Raw genomic sequence first — 16,324 nt, forward strand, 5'->3', positions numbered from 1 at the left:
TACTTCAATATTATTATGTTCCTTTCGACAGCTGTCCCTTGCTAAGGATAATTGTCTTCGTCCTCACTGAGAATAGCAGGAGTTGGCAGCTATTTGCATACGTGATAGTTATGCATGGGGTTTTTTTTGTCCCTGTAAAGCCCCAATGAATGAAAAAAGCCTCTCATTTATGAAAGAAAACACTTCAGAAGTGACCTTTGCTTCATTATTAGACTTTTATTTATCAATTAATTTTAATCATGTGACTTTTGAAGGGTTTTGATTTGTTTTGTAATTGTAAGGATAAAAGCCAGTCAAAAATGGATGCTAATTCTCCTAAATGAGTCATTGAAGATCTAATGAGCAGTTAATCCCTAACAGTCAGACATTCATCCTGTACTTTGACAGTAAGCTCTAATTTTGGGGAGTGAATATCTTCAGACACATCAAAGGGCTCGAACTGTGGAAAGTGTAAAGTTCAGCTCAGCCTTTATTATAGAGTGACAGTCAGAGCTGCTATAGCTTGGCTTCATTATGAGAGATGAGTTCACTCACATCCCATTACAGAAAAATTTGTCTTTATAGTGTTTATCTTGACTTAAATGGCTCTTCTCTCTCTTATGTAACTGAAACTGGTGTTAAGATCCGTGCTGCTTTGTCACTGGTTAATCATATGAGCTGTTGCAAGAAAAGGCGTAACATGAAAGTGCCGATGAAAAGTAGCAGAGAAAGGTTGCATTCCCAAGCCTGCCCTGAAAAATCTTCTGTTACAGGAGACAGGCCATGTCAAAGCTGCTATTGAGGTGATATATGGGAAAAAACAAAAAACAATGAGAGCAAAAAACAATGAGAGAGATTTGCAAACTGGCATGAGAAAAGATACACAAAACTGTAGCTCATTCAGGGCAACTTTCTCTCCAAGAAAATTTTTATTTCCTCCTGAGGTGTAATATTAGTGAATGCAGTGATCAGTCTCATAAACCTGCTCTTAAAATCCTGCTTGCGTGGTCACTGCACATGACTGTGGCCTAGCAACTCTTTTTTGTAAGAGCTGACCTGGAGCGCTGCAATGCAGGACTATGTGGCGCTTTCATTGCCCTGTAAATTATACGGAAAATGGTAGAGTTTGTTAGCAAGATGGCAAGAACAAGGGCAATACTAGATCAGATTTAGTACAATGGGAGAGAACTAGTTTTTGCTGAATCTGAATCTAGCTCATCCAATACAATTTAGATGCAGATGAACAAATGGCAAATGTATGTCATTTATATTATGTTTCAGCAATCTGATTCCTGCTATATGAAGGATATTTAATATCTCTCATCGTCTTCAACCCCAAGCTAGGAGAAATCACTAGGGCTGGAACAATACTAGATGGAGGAGAGAGGCATTTGTGCAAATGCTTGGATGAAGCCAACACACCTTCCTGGAGTGGCAGCTGGAAGACAGGTGAGATACCACCAAGCACCTGCAGTGGCACCAGCTGTCCGCTTATGTTCCTTCCATCCAGGAGTCCAAAGATGCTACTAGGGGGTGCAATATTAGCCTGTCATTAACGGAGAAAAAGCCTCTGGGTTCAAAGCTTGGCCCTCGATGAGGAGCCTTGTAGGTAAGCAATGCACTCCCCTACCAGGCGAGCAGCTTCTTTGGCAGTGCCCCAGTGCGTTGAAAAGCCACCTGCCCCGTGACCATAGTTATGGACCACCAGGAGCTTTGCTCCTCCTTGGCTCAAGACCTCTTTCTGCAGTCTCACACACGCTCGGGTCGGCCTCAGGCCCACCTTCACCCTTATATCCTGAGCTCGCTGAAGTGAGGGCTCAAGGGAGCAACATCTGTCAAAGACGTCTTTGGTAGTGCTAGGATCAGGGGAGAGGCTCCAGCTCTCTTTTTCCCTGGTTCCCCCTAGGGTTACACTGTGTATCCCTGGGTAGATGTAAGTCAAGCCATCCCCGTCCCGGACAAAGTTTTTCACCCAAGGAGCATGAACCTTGAGTACTTGGCCCCTGACAGGGAACAGCTTCTGATCCCCCACAAGCTGGTGGGCACCAATGCCCGCGCAGTTAACAACGATGTTATATTCGCTGTGCAGCTCCCATAAGTTTGCTACTTTTCTGGTATACAGCTGGACATCTTTTGCTTTCAACCTGAAAAAAAAAAAAGACAGAAAAACCACCCTGAAGTGAGGCTGAAATGAAACCCCTAAATCCTCATGTAATTATTATGCACATCAAGTAAATGAGATTGTCTTTAACATACAGATCAAAAACAAACAACAGATGGGACAAAAAGCAAAGGAAGTGGCATAGGGCTTCTGTTTGTGATTTGTCTGATTTGGTCTGATCAAAGATACTTTTTAGCTTGTTTGGGCAGGAAAAGATACAGCAAGTTGATAGCTATTACAGAGGAGGATCTTGCATAAGACCCTAGATACGTAGATGCATCCTCATTATCTCATTGATTCATTTCTATTAAGATTCTAAACTTTAGCAGTCCCAGCAAGCTGAAAATGTCACTTTGCTGTTAGCGACAGCACTATTGTACTACACCTCTTTTAATGTGCCCATTGCATAGTGTCACATTAATTCCAGACTCACTCCCTTAGCACCGGGGGAGCCACTTGGGTGCTAAACTTGGTCACCTCATGCCGTGTTAGATACCCTGGGGTCTCAGGGACGTCCCCACAGGCTGGGCAGGTACAGCACACGATCCGCAGGAGACCTGGACCCTTCTAGCACAGCAGCTAGGAGCCACACAGCACAACACAGAGCATTAAGCATCCACATCTGGGCACCTGAACCACTCCCCAGGCCAGGCCAACTGTCAGCTTGTCTGTCTGTCTCAGACAGAGCTTGCACTTCTAAAACTACTCCTGTAAGATCTTTTCTTTCCTCTGTGTTTACTTTTGTACACATGACTGTATACCCTTCTGCAATAGTAATAAGGGATTGCTCTGCAGCTACCTTGCAAATGAGGTGAGTGCTGCAGGGCTGCAGGGCCTGACAGGAGTTAGACAGGAAAGAACTGTAAGGGGAGCGAGCCCTCATTCCTAGAGCCATTGCACTGAGCACGTGCTTCAATTCACACTATTTGGAAAGGAGGTCTGCTGAAGGATGGGGGACATAGCTCTGGTGCCTGACAAGGTCGGTTCACAAAACACCCTCTCAGGCAAAACTCACCCCTTCCTAAGCTTCGTCTCTGAGCTAAATTTCAAGCTAAACTCCACCCAGAACTTGCCTGAAGCTTGAAGTCCTTCCCAGTGGAGAAACATTTCCCTGGCCCTGGGGAAATGCTCCATCAGAGCGAGGTGGAGGCACCACGCACTGCCAGCCACATCCAGTGCTTGGGGTCTTTAGTGTGGGTTTTAGCATGAGCAAGCCAGGAGACAGCCCGGTGATCCATGCACTAAGTGAGAAATCTTGTCCCTCGCAATACTCCAGCAGCTGGCAAAGTGATCAGTCCAACTATAACGTAGTGGTTTCCCACAAAGCAATGAATGAGTCAAGGATCCAGGGCACAGCTGATGCTTTGGAGACTGGGAGTTGGGTGCAGCAGGGCACTGGGGCTGGCTGGGAAGAACTGGGAAGGTCCCATTCAACGACTCTGGCTGGACAAACTGCTGGGGATCTCATAAGCATTGTGTTTGCAACTCTGCCATTATGCCACCAAAAATACAGCAATATTAAAAGCTGCTGAAAATGCCTGATTTCAGACAAGCAAGCAGGAAAAAGTTCCTGAATTCTATTTTTGAACCAGCAAAGTGAGCACAAAAACAGTTTTCCTTGTCAGCTGCAAAGAGAATGGTCCATAAATACTGCTCAGATTAGGGTTTCAAGAATTAGTTACACGCTTAATATGCTCTCTTTTCTGATCACCAGAGAGAAGAGAAAGGAAAGAAGGTAGATCATCTTATTAGACTGCATCCTCTGAGAAATAAGAAGGGTATAACAGGAATAAGGAGAGAGCAGAAATCACATGACAGACACTAAATGGATTTAACAATTTAGTTGCGCTTCAGCGGAAATTTCCATGGGTTAAGCAATGAAACATGACAGAGCATGTGTTTGGAGGAGACTGCGCAGCCATCACGTGGCCTTGGTGGCATTGGCATGCTCCCAGTTGGGCTGGTTGTAAGAACAAGAAACATTTTTTCATAGTTAGCACTGAGATGAAAGACATCCAAGATTAGCTGGCAATTTGTACCACAACGGAGGTACACGGCTCTTTACTTAACCTCAAACCAGCTTGCAGCTCATCACTTTTTCTCAAGCAGAGACAACTTTGCTCATTTTAAGGGTACTAAATGGACTAAATGCACACTCCAGTTATCAGAACTTTTTTAGATCTGCATCCTGACTCTTCTGTGGTTCTTTGAAATCCATGTATTTTGGAGAAAGCTTGTCTTGCCAACACTTCTAACTTCCCCGTCAATTCAGGCATGAACTCTAAAGCTGCGATTCCCCTGAGGGCATCACGCATTTTGCACGGGAAAATGTTTTCAGAAGGTTTGTTACAAAATGATGTTATCTGAACTTTTTTACCTGAATGGATTAAGAAATGACTGAGATTGTTGACCAAATTTGAGATGAATTGGACCAACTAATTCTTAAATCCAAGGTCTTGGCAAATTAGACATCTTCCCAGACATCCACATTCTCTCAGGAGCTGGATGTATCTTGAAGAGTGAAGGAGGATATTTGGGAAGTCTGGCAAGTGAGGAGCACCTATGTTCTCTCCTAGGATGTGGCAGGTTCCCAACATATCTTAAAAGTCTTGACTGGCCAAGTGTCGCTCCCTGTGGCTATATCAATACTGTGCTCAGAGGTATTCCCAATTTAAAGCCCCACAGTATAGCCAGAATGGTAGAAAGTTGTCATTACATAAATGGGGCCTTTAAAATTTTGGAAAGATTGGGTATTTCTTCCTAGTGCTCCTCCCCAAGAATCACCTTGCTGCATTTTCCCCAGTGAAAAAGAGCCCTGTTCCAGATGTGTTCAAACCTAAGACTCTCAGCCAGCTTCCCATAGTCCCTTTGGTTGGATTTTGCTCTGCACCCCCAGCTTGCAGCAAAACCAACCTTTTTTCCAGCCACAGTAGGTAGGGTGGGCAGTCGCATTTCAGTGTCGTGAAGGCCTGACCAAATCTGTGCTGTGGGAATTTCTGGAGTTCAGCTTCAGACATTGGTCGAAATCCCAGGACAATGTCAGACCAGAACGGTAACTCTTCTTTGGGAGTGCTCTTAAAGATCTGCCAGCTAAAAGAGCATTGATTAAAAAACAGCAAAACTTAGTCACTATTGCTCTGCCACGTCATGTCACTGCAACCTTAGCCAAAAACAAAGAATTCAGGAATCTGTTCCCATTGATCAGTGCAGCTCGCCAGGGTTAATAGCAAAGGGAAAGTGTTGCTGCCTGCAACTATAATAAATGCTTTTGCAAACAGGCAGAGGGCTGTCACAGTTGAGCTTGAGGGCTAGATACTGGGATAGATCGTGTGGAGAGAGGCTCAGAGTCTAGATTAAAATTTGCCAAATGTCAAGAACTGAAGAAAACAGTATGATCGCAAAGGGCCTCCTTTAGGCAATACAGGGGGCAGGCGGACAGGGGAAAGAGCTTTCTAAAATAGTCTGTGTCCTCTTGCCTTTGTGTGACCACTCTCAGCTGGGACACACGCGCCTCTGGGGGCAGGAATGACAGTCAGGAAAACCCATCCTCCTGCTCTCCGCTTGCTCTCCAGCCACAGGGCTGCCTGCAGCAAACCTAAGCAAATGCTCAGGAGCGCAGTTACTGCAGCCCAGGCTCCTAAGGGAGCAGGGCTTTACGCTTTGAACAGGGGGAGGTTTATATCTAGATCCCATTGGCCTCAGAGTGCCTCCCTCAAGGTTCATCAGCAAAAAAAAATCCCCCCTAGCTTTTTTTTCCTCATATTTGTTTGCTGATGTTCCCCAGGTAATACCTTTTCTCCACACGGTTTTAAATCCACATGTCTTTCCAGCGCCTCGCACAGCAGTCTCCCAGCAATTATAAAAGCACACAGTGCCCTCACCTAATGCAGTGTGCCAACCACGGGGCTGCTTGCGAACCTGCTCACACTATTTTGGGGTGCTCATAAAGCTACACAGTTTCCAGCCTCAGCACTCCCAACAGGCGAATTTCTGTGTACGTATTAGGCAGCCTAAATCTCCTACACGTACACCAGTCCCATCCATCTACCTAGCTGCTAAAGCTGGAGGATCTTGCAGTCCTAACCCTATGCAGATCACCCTGCTACTAGCAACTGCTGGATGACAGTATGGAAAACATCAGTTACAACAAGATATTTGTGGCAGGCATGCTAGCCGAGAGTGGTTCATCTGTGCATGAATTTTGCTTGAAAATATGTCCTTTCTATCTGAGCAGCTGCACTGCAGCTTTTTGGGGGTATGGCCAGGTTCCTCCCTCTGTGTGGGGAATACAGCTGGTCTCCAGCAGGTAAAATGGCTGTCTGCTGCAGCGCGTGGCACGTGGGCACCAGACTGCTTCGGAGGGCTGCTCTTACCCAGACACGGGGTGAATGCCAGCCTCTGACGCCTCTGCTGAATTGCTGATGGCAAAAAGGTAAGTGAAGGTCTCTTTGAACCACTGCTTCTGCACGTGAATCGGTGTGCCTGTATGGAAATAAAACCAAACCTATTGAGAGGCAAAATGCAGAGGAGGAAAAGCGTGCAAGCCAGCATCAGAGAGAAGGGACAGGTGGGAGTGCAAGGAAGGGTGCTTTTCTCCCTGGTGAAAGGCTGTGCGTTGCTGCATCTCTGCACATGGCGCTGTGCACGCAGGGCACACGCTTCCTGTGGCCTGTCCCAGCATGCAGGTCAGGCTGTAGGCGGTGAGGGCGACTAGGGCATTTGGGCTCGAAACCTCAGCCACCACGGCAGTCTCAGGAAGCCCATAAAATCTGAGGCTACGAGATAATGTGGGCCCCCCTCTGAGGCTGATTGCCCTGCTTTCCCAGGAGAGATGAGGGTCCGCTGCACCTTGCTGTCCTGGGCCCCTCGTATTTAGCCAAGGGACTGTCTGCGGAGGAAAGGACTGAACCGCAGAGCCCCCTGACTGACGTAGGTATGAGCAAAACTAATATGCTCGTGCAGCATCATGTAGCAAACCCTGCAGTGGAGATCTAGTAGGAAACCTGCCAGGCCATAATGTTGTGTGGTTTAAGATCAAATTTCAAAGGAAAGAATTGGAAAAAGAACAATATACGCTCACCCTACATGGGTGAGATCCTCTGCTGCTAAATGCAGAGCTCTGCTTATTACTATTTATAACCTCTTGAGTATTTAACCTTAAATATTTGCATGCCATGCAGATAAGTTAAAATTGGGGGTGTGCGGGGGGGTGCCTTTTAGTCTTGTGGCGGCTGTCCTGCTGCAAAGAGCCACAGCCTCTCCTAGATTTCCTTTGAGACAAGCTATAGCCGGCCTGCCCCAATACAGGCCACTGGCTAAAAGCCCCAGCTTGGCTGGTAGTGACTCAACTCTCAAAGCTGCAGAGGAAGTTCACTGTTCTGCTGGCAGTGTAAAGAAGTGCATATTTGTATGTGCGATTTCATAAATAGATGCATAAACAGAGCTATTTCGGGGACCCCGCAGCCCCGGGACAAACAGCCTGAGCAGCTGTGGGACAGGGCTCAGCCCCACCTCAGTCCAGGTTTACTTGCCGCTACAGAGGTGGCCAACACCAGGGCAACGACTGTCAGACTGCTGGGTTTGGGGTGGTTTTTTTTGCACACACCTGGGGCGGTGTGAGGGATGAGCATCCCCGCAGCCACGTCGCTCGTCGTGTCAGGGGTGAACCGGTCTGCAACGACAGCGAGGGAGCAGGCGGGGAAGGTCTCCGCGATGCACAGTGCTGTGGACAGCCCGACAACTCCCGCACCAACCACGGCCACCTTCGGTGCTGCCATCGCCGGAGAGGAGAGCTGCAGGGGAGTGGCGCCTGCAAGCGTTTAGAAATAGCACATCCCGCATTAGCAATATGGGGCTACCAAAGCAGCCGAAGGATGCTGCGGGGCTGGATCCCGCGAGCAGCCGCGCGGGGTGCACCGGCGGGGGACACGCTCATGCACCTCTGAAGTACCTGTGGAAGATGCAGATCTTGTAAACCCGCCTGGGCAGCAGGACTAAATGCTGCACATGCAGAACCAAGGCTGAGGGGAGGACAAAAAAAAACATGACCGATTTTGAAAAGTTATTGCAGGTTCAGCAGTCACTACCCCTGTCCTTAGCATGGGAGCAAAGGGCAATAAGGAGACTTATATGTATAGCACTGACGTTCAAGCTGGAGTAATGTGGAGCTAGGTTTTTTTCATTAAAAGCCTAAGGGACTGAGGCATCCATCAAGTTTTCAGTAGTGTCCAGGGGCAAATGTGCCATTAGGAGCTCTGGGAAAACTGCGCTTTTGCCACCAAGAGGGAAAAGGTTGTCTGAACATCGGCATCTCTAGCAACGGGGTCCGCCCCTGCCCAGGCAATGCAAGCAAATCCCACAGGAGGCAAATTGATTCCCCAAAGTAGCAGGTCCAGCACAGTGTGGAAAACATTGTTTTTCTTACTGTGCATCTTAATTGCCCCGCTATGCATTGCTTTCTGTTGTGAACCTGCAGACTGGATGACCTGCTTAGCTCTGCCCTCAGAAATGGGGTTTTTACCATTAAAGGCAATGAATTTCCTAAGGTATAGCCTGGCTGTTTCTACTCCCACATTCAAAAATCGTCTCGGCCCTGATCCCTTGGCTAGGAAAAAGCAAGGGAAGCCACCTGCGCCCCGGGGGATTTTGTGGCCCTGCAGACCTGAGGCCTCCAACCCGTCCTTCCTCGGTGCTGTACCGGCTGGCAGAGGGGTTCACGGGCGCCTGGCAGCGTGCGGCGGTCACGGCTGGGAGCCAGCCAGGGTCACTGCCCGGGAGTGTGCTGACCATGTATATTTGCCCCTCTTCACCTTGCTTTATAGCCTGCTTTGTGGCCTGGAGCAGCTCCACTCCACCTCTCAGCATCATAAACTTTTAATTATTACTCCAGGAGGAGCAAGGTTTCTTTTTTTTTTTTGCTCATCCGGGCCAAGTTTCTGAGCTTGGCACCTGCCTCAGCAAGCGACGTCCAGCTCCCGGTCAGTAGTTACCTGGTGCAGCTCCCGGCGAGGGGCCGGCACGCATGGGTGGCCACGGCCCGCCCACAGGTTTAACACGGGTTCTGCTCGAAGCAAAACGAAATCATGCAGTGCAATGTCCCCCTGCGTACTTCCCGAAGGCAGGATTTAAGTTAAAAGGGAGGGCTGATTTCCTGTCTCCCTGTGGCTTTCGGCATCTTTGGTGCAAGTTCAGGCAACACAAACCATGCGGGATGAGGCTAGGTCAGGTTTATTTATGAAAGCCTTGGTCTTAACATTTCACACAGCTTCTTGCTACCCCGTATGGATTTATCAGAGCTTGATAACATGATGTTCCTGCTGCGTAGGAAGGGAGAGAGGACAAGGCACCGTCGCCCGTCATGGCATTGCAGCTGAGCGTCGTTACAGCCCCTGTTCTCCCTCTCAGGGCAACGCTTAAGAGTCTTCCTGTTAATTATTCTATCTTCGGCTGCAAGCCAGCTATGAAAGTGCCCACGCAGCAGAGAAAAAGGGCACTGCACTGGGGTAAAGATGAACCCTGCACCAAAACCTTGGACCTGTATTGCTGCCACCCAGAAACCCAATCTGCAAAAATACTGATTCGAACGTCAGCTTCGTCTCTCAGCTCAGCCACTGCCCCAGAGCCTCCTAGACGAGGCACTGCTTGAACCAACTGCAAAAGGAATTTCTACAGAATGTCAGAGTGGTTCCCGTTTGGCAGGTCATGCGGTTTGTACTTCTCTCCCGCATTCTCCAAAATATTTTGCACTAGTCTTTTTATTTAGAAACAGAACAAGAAAAAAAAGTAACCGAAAATGAGGGGAGTTTTAATTCAGAAATTGCTTTGGTTAAAGAAGTAGGTTCTGAAAAAAAGTGTCTCACAGCATTGTAATTAACAACAAACCGTTTCGTTCACCACTGGCAGCTGTAGTGGAAATTGTATGCCGCTCTCTGCATGCCCACCGAGTACTTTCACAGCCTCAGAGCAATCCGGGGATGAACCCAGTCCTGCTTCGTCAGCCGCCCCTGGGACATACATGACGGACACGTTATTCATCTGCCAAAGACCCAGGCTTAGTTGCCCCTCACCTCTCTTGTTTGACGCTCGCTGAAGCCCTCGGCCCACGATGGAGATCGGATTTCCCGACTGACCTCCCACGGCCACCCACAACTCACAACTGAAAAACTAACCAGCCCTTTTTTTCCTAGTGCTTACTGCTGCTGTACAGGGGCAAATCAGGCCTTAACCTCCTAATATGCCAAAAACTGGTGCCAAACAGAGGCTAGAGGCTACCCAGCTTGTATAAGCAAGCAGAGTGGGTTTTACAGAGCTAACAACACGGCAATGAGAGTAAGAGTTACCTGCGCTCGTGCGGCTGGCAGCACAGCCGTCTTGGCAGGGGCTGTGGACCTACCCGAGGAGGCACATGAGGATAGCCTATTTTTATCCCATGTGGCATGCCAGCTCAATCCTAGTTGGCAAGTCTCACCACCCTCACCCCCACCCCCCACCCAGGCTGGCTTTTGCTGAGAGTTTTGCAAAAATCGATATTAAAAAGCAAAACCAGTTGCAGCAACCAGGGTTTTGGCGGGAGGGTGGGGGGAGCTAGGTGCCGCTTAGCTCTTTGCCCGTTCTTGGCGCCAGAAGATTGGGACCGAAACCAAGAAGAGCGAGGAGGAGTCAGAGGCACAGGCGATTCCCCAGCAAAGCGGCTACCAACTCCCCGCCGCAGGCTGCACGGCCCCTGCCCCCCTCCTGCCCCTCCAAGGCCAGAATGATATTCTCGGTAAAAATACCGTGGTATTTCGTGGTGTGACTCAGTCTTCCAGCTCTTGCAGGCGGTGAGACAAGCTCAGCCGTGTGTGACGACCCGTGGAGGGCCTAAACTGCAGCTTTTCAAACGAGATCTGTTCTTTTTCCTTTCTTAGCTCCCGCGTCGCCCGAGCACCGCTAGCCGCCCCAGTTAGCCTCGTTTTAGCGGTGGATAAAATGATTAATACGGCTACGTGCCCAGGTGCCCGGCCCTTTGGCCAGCTGTCTGGGCGGGCTGCCTCTTCAGCGGTCTCTCCGGCTCAGACAGACCTGGGAAACAGGCATCCCTCAGCCCGAAGAGGGATGCCTCAGCCTAAAGCTTTTGCTGTGACAGCTTTGCTTTACCGGCACGGCCCCCTCGCCGTGGCCTGTTCTCCATGTGGCTGCCTCCCCCGGCAGACTGACCTCTGTCAGCGTGCCTGACAGCCCGGCCCGGGGACCAGGCCGAAAAAACATGCTTACACTCTTTTTTGGCAGATCACTGGTAGATTTATCTACCTCCGCGTTTTACCAGCCCCCTCGGCTTTGCTCCCCGTTGCCTGACCCAGCGAGCTGAGGGGGGCTGACGCCTCTTCGTCGCGGGCCGGAGGCAAAGACACCCCCTTCCCCGAGCGAGGGGCGCCGCAGGGCGGGAAGCTGTCCGGGACCCTCCTCAGCCTTCCCGCTGGGTCCACGCACGCTCCCAGCACCGCCACCTGCATCTGAGCCGCTTGTAGGGGAGAGTCCGAGGCTACCGGGGAGGCCTCCAGCTCCTCGGCCTCTCCTCCTCACACGCTTTGAGGTAGCTGGTCCCAGCAGCGTGCTTGGGAAATGCCTGTTAAAGCAAGGAAGGTTGTGCCCGCGCTGTTGGTTATGAGCGGCAGTAACCTCGGCCGCAGCAGGCCCCCGAGCCAAGCGGTGCTCTTGCTTCTGCCCGGGCAAGGAAAACTTGTTTTCCATTTCTGTTCGGCCGAGAGCAAAAAGCGCAGAGGGAGCTGAGGCTTATCGCGCCTCTGAGCTCCCTCCCAAACGCCAGGGGTTTCACACCCTCTGCCGAGCGCTGCCACCGAGCAAGTTGTGCCGTAACGAGCTTTTGCTGCGCGGCCGGCCTCCGCGCGCGGCCTAAACCCCTCCTCGCACGGGCTTCGGGAGCTGTTCTGCATCCTGCCGAAAAGTCCTAGCACAGCGCTGGAGCCCTGCACGGCCCCCGTGGGCGCCTCACCCGCCGCGCAGAGCCAGAGGACCCCCCCGCGCCCTGATTTCCCACGGCGAGCGGGAGGGAGCTGGAATGAGATACTGAAAAACAAAAAAAGTTGGGGGTGGGAGGGAGAGAAGGGAAATACCTGGTGAGGGAAAGAGACCGGGCGGTGCCTGGAAGTGCTGCCGTCCCGGGAAGCGCAGGGCGGCCGAGCGGGACGGGGAGGGAGCGCTGCTGGTGGGGAGGAGCGCGGGGCTGCCCGGCACCGACCCCGCCGCGCTGGCTGCTCCCCGGACGCCCGCCCTCCTCGTTCCCTGCCGCTGATGAAGGAGCTGCTTGTGCCCGGGCAAAGGCCGCCGGAGCTGGCGCATCTCCCGGGAGAGCCAGGCAGCCGGCAGCCGGCTGCGGCTCTGCCCTGCTTCACCCACCGCTGATTTCCTTTTTTTCTTGGTGATTTTCCTGCAGAGTTCATTTTCTCTTCTCCTCGCTCCCGAGCAACTGATCATGTTCCTAATGTTTCTGAGGTTGCGCTGGGGTTGCCCAAATACCCGAGTAATCATGGTGGTAATCAGGATCTTAATAGCGCAGCGTATCTGCAGGCCTGTTTTTAGTCATCCCAGTTGGATGAAGAACAAGTCCCTGCTAAGTGGCAAAGGACTAGTGAGCCTGGCTAGTCAGGCTGCTTTTGATTAATCTTCTTCACCAGAAAACACAAGTTTGTCAAAAAATAAAGCTGCTTGCAGGATCACTGGGATTTTGATGAAACTGTATACCAGGGGTTTTCAGCTCCAGGACACAATTTCCTCATGGGAAGAGTTCACTTTCTCGCGGGTAATAACTGGTCCAGCTTAATCTCATATGCCTGGGGACTCATGGGCACAGAGCCAAACATTTGCCAAAATGGTTTGAGGACCATAATTTCATTAGTCAGAGCCTTACTTTGTCCTGTGATACGGCAGCTCTGTGTCTTACAGATGAGACAGGGTTTGCTTCGTGCAGACCCACCTCCAGAACTGATATTCCCTTTCTGGCACGACATTTCGGCTAATAATTGCCTGCCGTAGCACTAGGCCTTGAACAGATGCAGGACGGCTCAGGTGTTTGGAAACTGCTCTGCCCTCGCCCTGTCAAACAGTATTTGCCAGGAACCTGCCAAACAGGCCTTTTTTTCACAGGCATTTCAACGAAGAGCAGGCAGCTGCCCAGACAGCATCTGTACGTGCAACCACCAGCAGGACTAAGGACACGCCAGCTGTGTGCGCAGCACCTGAGGAATCATTCTCGCCTCCCGAATGTCTACACGCCTACAGAGCTCGATCCTACAAAAAGAGCGCAAATCCTGCAAAGCCACAACTTAGCAGACTTTCGTTTGAGCATCCAAGAGCTGCTACAAGATAAGGAATCCAATGTGTACGAACTTCTTTCCCGTTTGGAAGATTTGAGCACATAAAATATTTTTAACTCTTCAAAGAATCTAGCTGTGTTCTTAAATGGAAAAACTAAAGACCAGGTTTATTATAGCTATGCTAATCGCTGACCTTTTTCGATGCATAGTTCCTGTGGCTTTTTTTTCTCTGTAATAGTGAAGTAAATGAGGAATAATTCTGCCAGAGTAACTGTATAGCTTGATTTCTCTACAAGTTTTGAGAATGTAAGAAAACAGAGAACTGGTTAGATAGGGAAGGAGGCAGAAAGAAAGGCAAAGGTTGGTTTGCTTTAAAGTGAAAAAGCTGATGGGCGTGAGGCATTTATGGCAAAATGCACACTATTTTAAGTGACTGCAGGATGTCTATAATTTTGGAGAGGAACCTTTCAGATTCGGAAACCTCTCCTCCCTCAAACACAAACAGAGGTCACAGTGCCAGCTAAGTTTAAAACTGCCTGCTGTTTTTCATTCTGATACTCTATTTCTAGTTGCTTATAACTTTGCCAAACTTGAAGGATTCGGATTGAAAACCTTTGTGTCAGATGTTTACGCAAGGCCCGAAAGTTTTGGGGGATTCCCGGTGTATCGTTTCCTGAGAAGGAGACCCAGCAAACAAGCTGATTTGCCCATGTGATACCAACTCTTGTGGCCGTTTCATAGAGAAGCTCTTACTCTTCCGTGTGCTAAAGTCTTTTGGAACACACTGTGCCTTACTGATGTTCCCATAACTAATGTACACCAGATTTTAGGATGAAGAGTTTTGTTTGTCCTCCCCTTCTATATAAGCTACATGTGTGATTTTCCATAACGAATGTTCATCTATGCAGACAGCTATGAAGAGAAGCAATTTCAAATTTCTAGAGCTACCGTTGTTTTTTGTATCTCTGTTCCTTACTAAAATGACCGGCACAATACAGTGCATCTTTGGTCTAACTCCCACAGCCCTGGCCCCTATGAACAGAAGATTAACAGAAGTCATTCTGTACCGAGGCCTTCAAGGCATGACCAGTTTTTGCTATAGATGTCAGCACTTTCTCCTAAAAGATGGGAAAAAAGCACAAGAGGGGACATGTCTTTGCTCCACATAATACCCCAACTGCTTAAGACCCCCAGGATGTTTGTGGATGCATTATTCTGTGTATTGTGCACCGTATGTAATTTTGAATTAACGAATAATTGGCTAAATAGCACTCCAAGTACAACATTCACCCTATTTATATCTCAAGAATGCCCCTGCCAGGTTTTGTGATAGTGGCTATTGTATCTTTTGACTAAGTGCAACTCCTGGATTGGCCAGGCAGGAAGAGATAGGCAGGCATCTGGCATAAATCAAACACGGCACTGACAGAACTTGGAGGCGTTTCTGAACGGTAACGCGTGGTGGCAGAGCATCTCAGCACACCACTAACCCAGCCAGGGCAGCGCTTCAGAAAGGCTCCCTTTTAACTTAGGACTCCCTTTTCTTTCTGTATGCTTTTGAAAAAAGCAGTAGCAATAACCAGAAATGACCTATATGAACATCACGGTACAAACCTGTTTCTGATCTTATGAATGGCATGGATCCCTTCTCCATCGCTTCTTCCTTAACCAGTTCCAAGTGAAGGAAGTGAAGCATCGTTGTCCATGGCAAGTTATCATTTCAGCAGAGAAGCTACACTGCACCTCATTTTACTGTTTTCTCATGACTCCCGAGGGAATCCTCTCAATACAGAGAAAGATATTGGCAATACTGACATGCCTATTGAAAAGCTTTGTGAAAATATGTACTCAGAGGTTGCCCATATATCCTTGATATTTTTGCTATGATAATGAGCAATTCAGTCAAAACTGCTTTTGATTCTCATCAGCAGCAATGAGACCTCGGAGAGAGTCTGCATTCGAATTGCTCCTTGGTGCTAAGTTTTTTCTTAGTCCTGTGCAAGTCAGTCCTTGTACATATGAAATATTATGAGGCAACATGAGTAACTAGATGCCTGTGAATTCTCCATGGTTGGATTCTACTTATTTGCAACAGACACCTGAGCGTTATCCAAGCCTGTGTGTTAGACAAGAATGCAGAGAAGTGCTGGTTTGTCACTAAATGAGATATTTCTCATTACTTCTGGTTAACCACAATCTTTGTGCATTTAAAATAAAAAGCTAGTGATTTCTTTGAAAGAGCTGTTTTCTGTATACATCTCTTTGCAATCATATTAATACATCAATCATATTAAGAAAAGGATGTGAGTTTTAGTTAAGCTTTGATTTTTCTCAACTTGATTGAACCCGCTGCTCCTGAAATTAGTATCAGGAATTATTCAAATTTCTCACCTTTAACAAACAAATAGTTGAACTGGCTTTCGGTGAGTTATTCTTAACATCTTTCATCTTCTACACACTATTTCTCATAACAAAACCTTCCACTATGGTTGGACCTTCCACCTTTAGAGTTGAACCTAAAGCACCTCGCAAGGATGCATAAACCAGACCCTCCTTTTTGCAGCCACCAACACCTTGCATTTTGTAAGCGCACAGGTCTTGCATGCTGCAGAGCGCAACCCTAAGCCGCTTCGTGTTAAGGGTTTAGCCCGGGGCTGGGATGTCAGACAGTCTCCCGTTTCCACAGAGCACAAAGCCTCTCAGCCTTCAGGCGCCGTTCCCTCCCTTGTTCAGACATTCAGGGTACTGACTGTGCACGCAGTTTGCATAGCTGTTTTTCCTACACAGTTGATTAAACTATAGAAATTTAAACAAAGAAATTAAGGTCAGAACTGGAGTAGGAAATATGTCTTTGTTAGCAAAGTTTTAAAAT

General features: G+C 48.7%; 1 protein-coding gene across 7 annotated transcripts; it reads right to left on the minus strand.

The window, feature by feature from the left end:
* Positions 1–200: 200 nt before the first annotated feature.
* On the minus strand, positions 201–12,524 carry DDO (D-aspartate oxidase). Of its 7 annotated transcripts, none has more exons than XM_068938022.1 (8): positions 12,253–12,413; positions 10,915–11,010; positions 10,022–10,143; positions 8,091–8,160; positions 7,746–7,949; positions 6,514–6,622; positions 5,054–5,230; positions 1,427–2,123 (listed from the first exon to the last, which is right to left on the minus strand). In XM_068938022.1, exons 5-8 carry the CDS (start codon positions 7,915–7,917, stop codon positions 1,556–1,558), a joined length of 1,026 nt encoding a protein of 341 aa, XP_068794123.1. In that variant the 5' UTR covers positions 7,918–7,949; positions 8,091–8,160; positions 10,022–10,143; positions 10,915–11,010; positions 12,253–12,413; the 3' UTR covers positions 1,427–1,555. The 7 variants fall into 7 exon arrangements, with proteins under 7 accessions (XP_068794119.1, XP_068794123.1, XP_068794120.1 ...); XM_068938019.1 differs by having other exon boundaries at positions 10,915–11,200; XM_068938020.1 differs by having other exon boundaries at positions 10,022–10,528; positions 10,915–11,200.
* Positions 12,525–16,324: the final 3,800 nt, after the last annotated feature.

The sequence above is a fragment of the Struthio camelus genome, chromosome 3, assembly GCF_040807025.1.
Source record: "Struthio camelus isolate bStrCam1 chromosome 3, bStrCam1.hap1, whole genome shotgun sequence".
Lineage (NCBI taxonomy): Eukaryota > Metazoa > Chordata > Aves > Struthioniformes > Struthionidae > Struthio > Struthio camelus.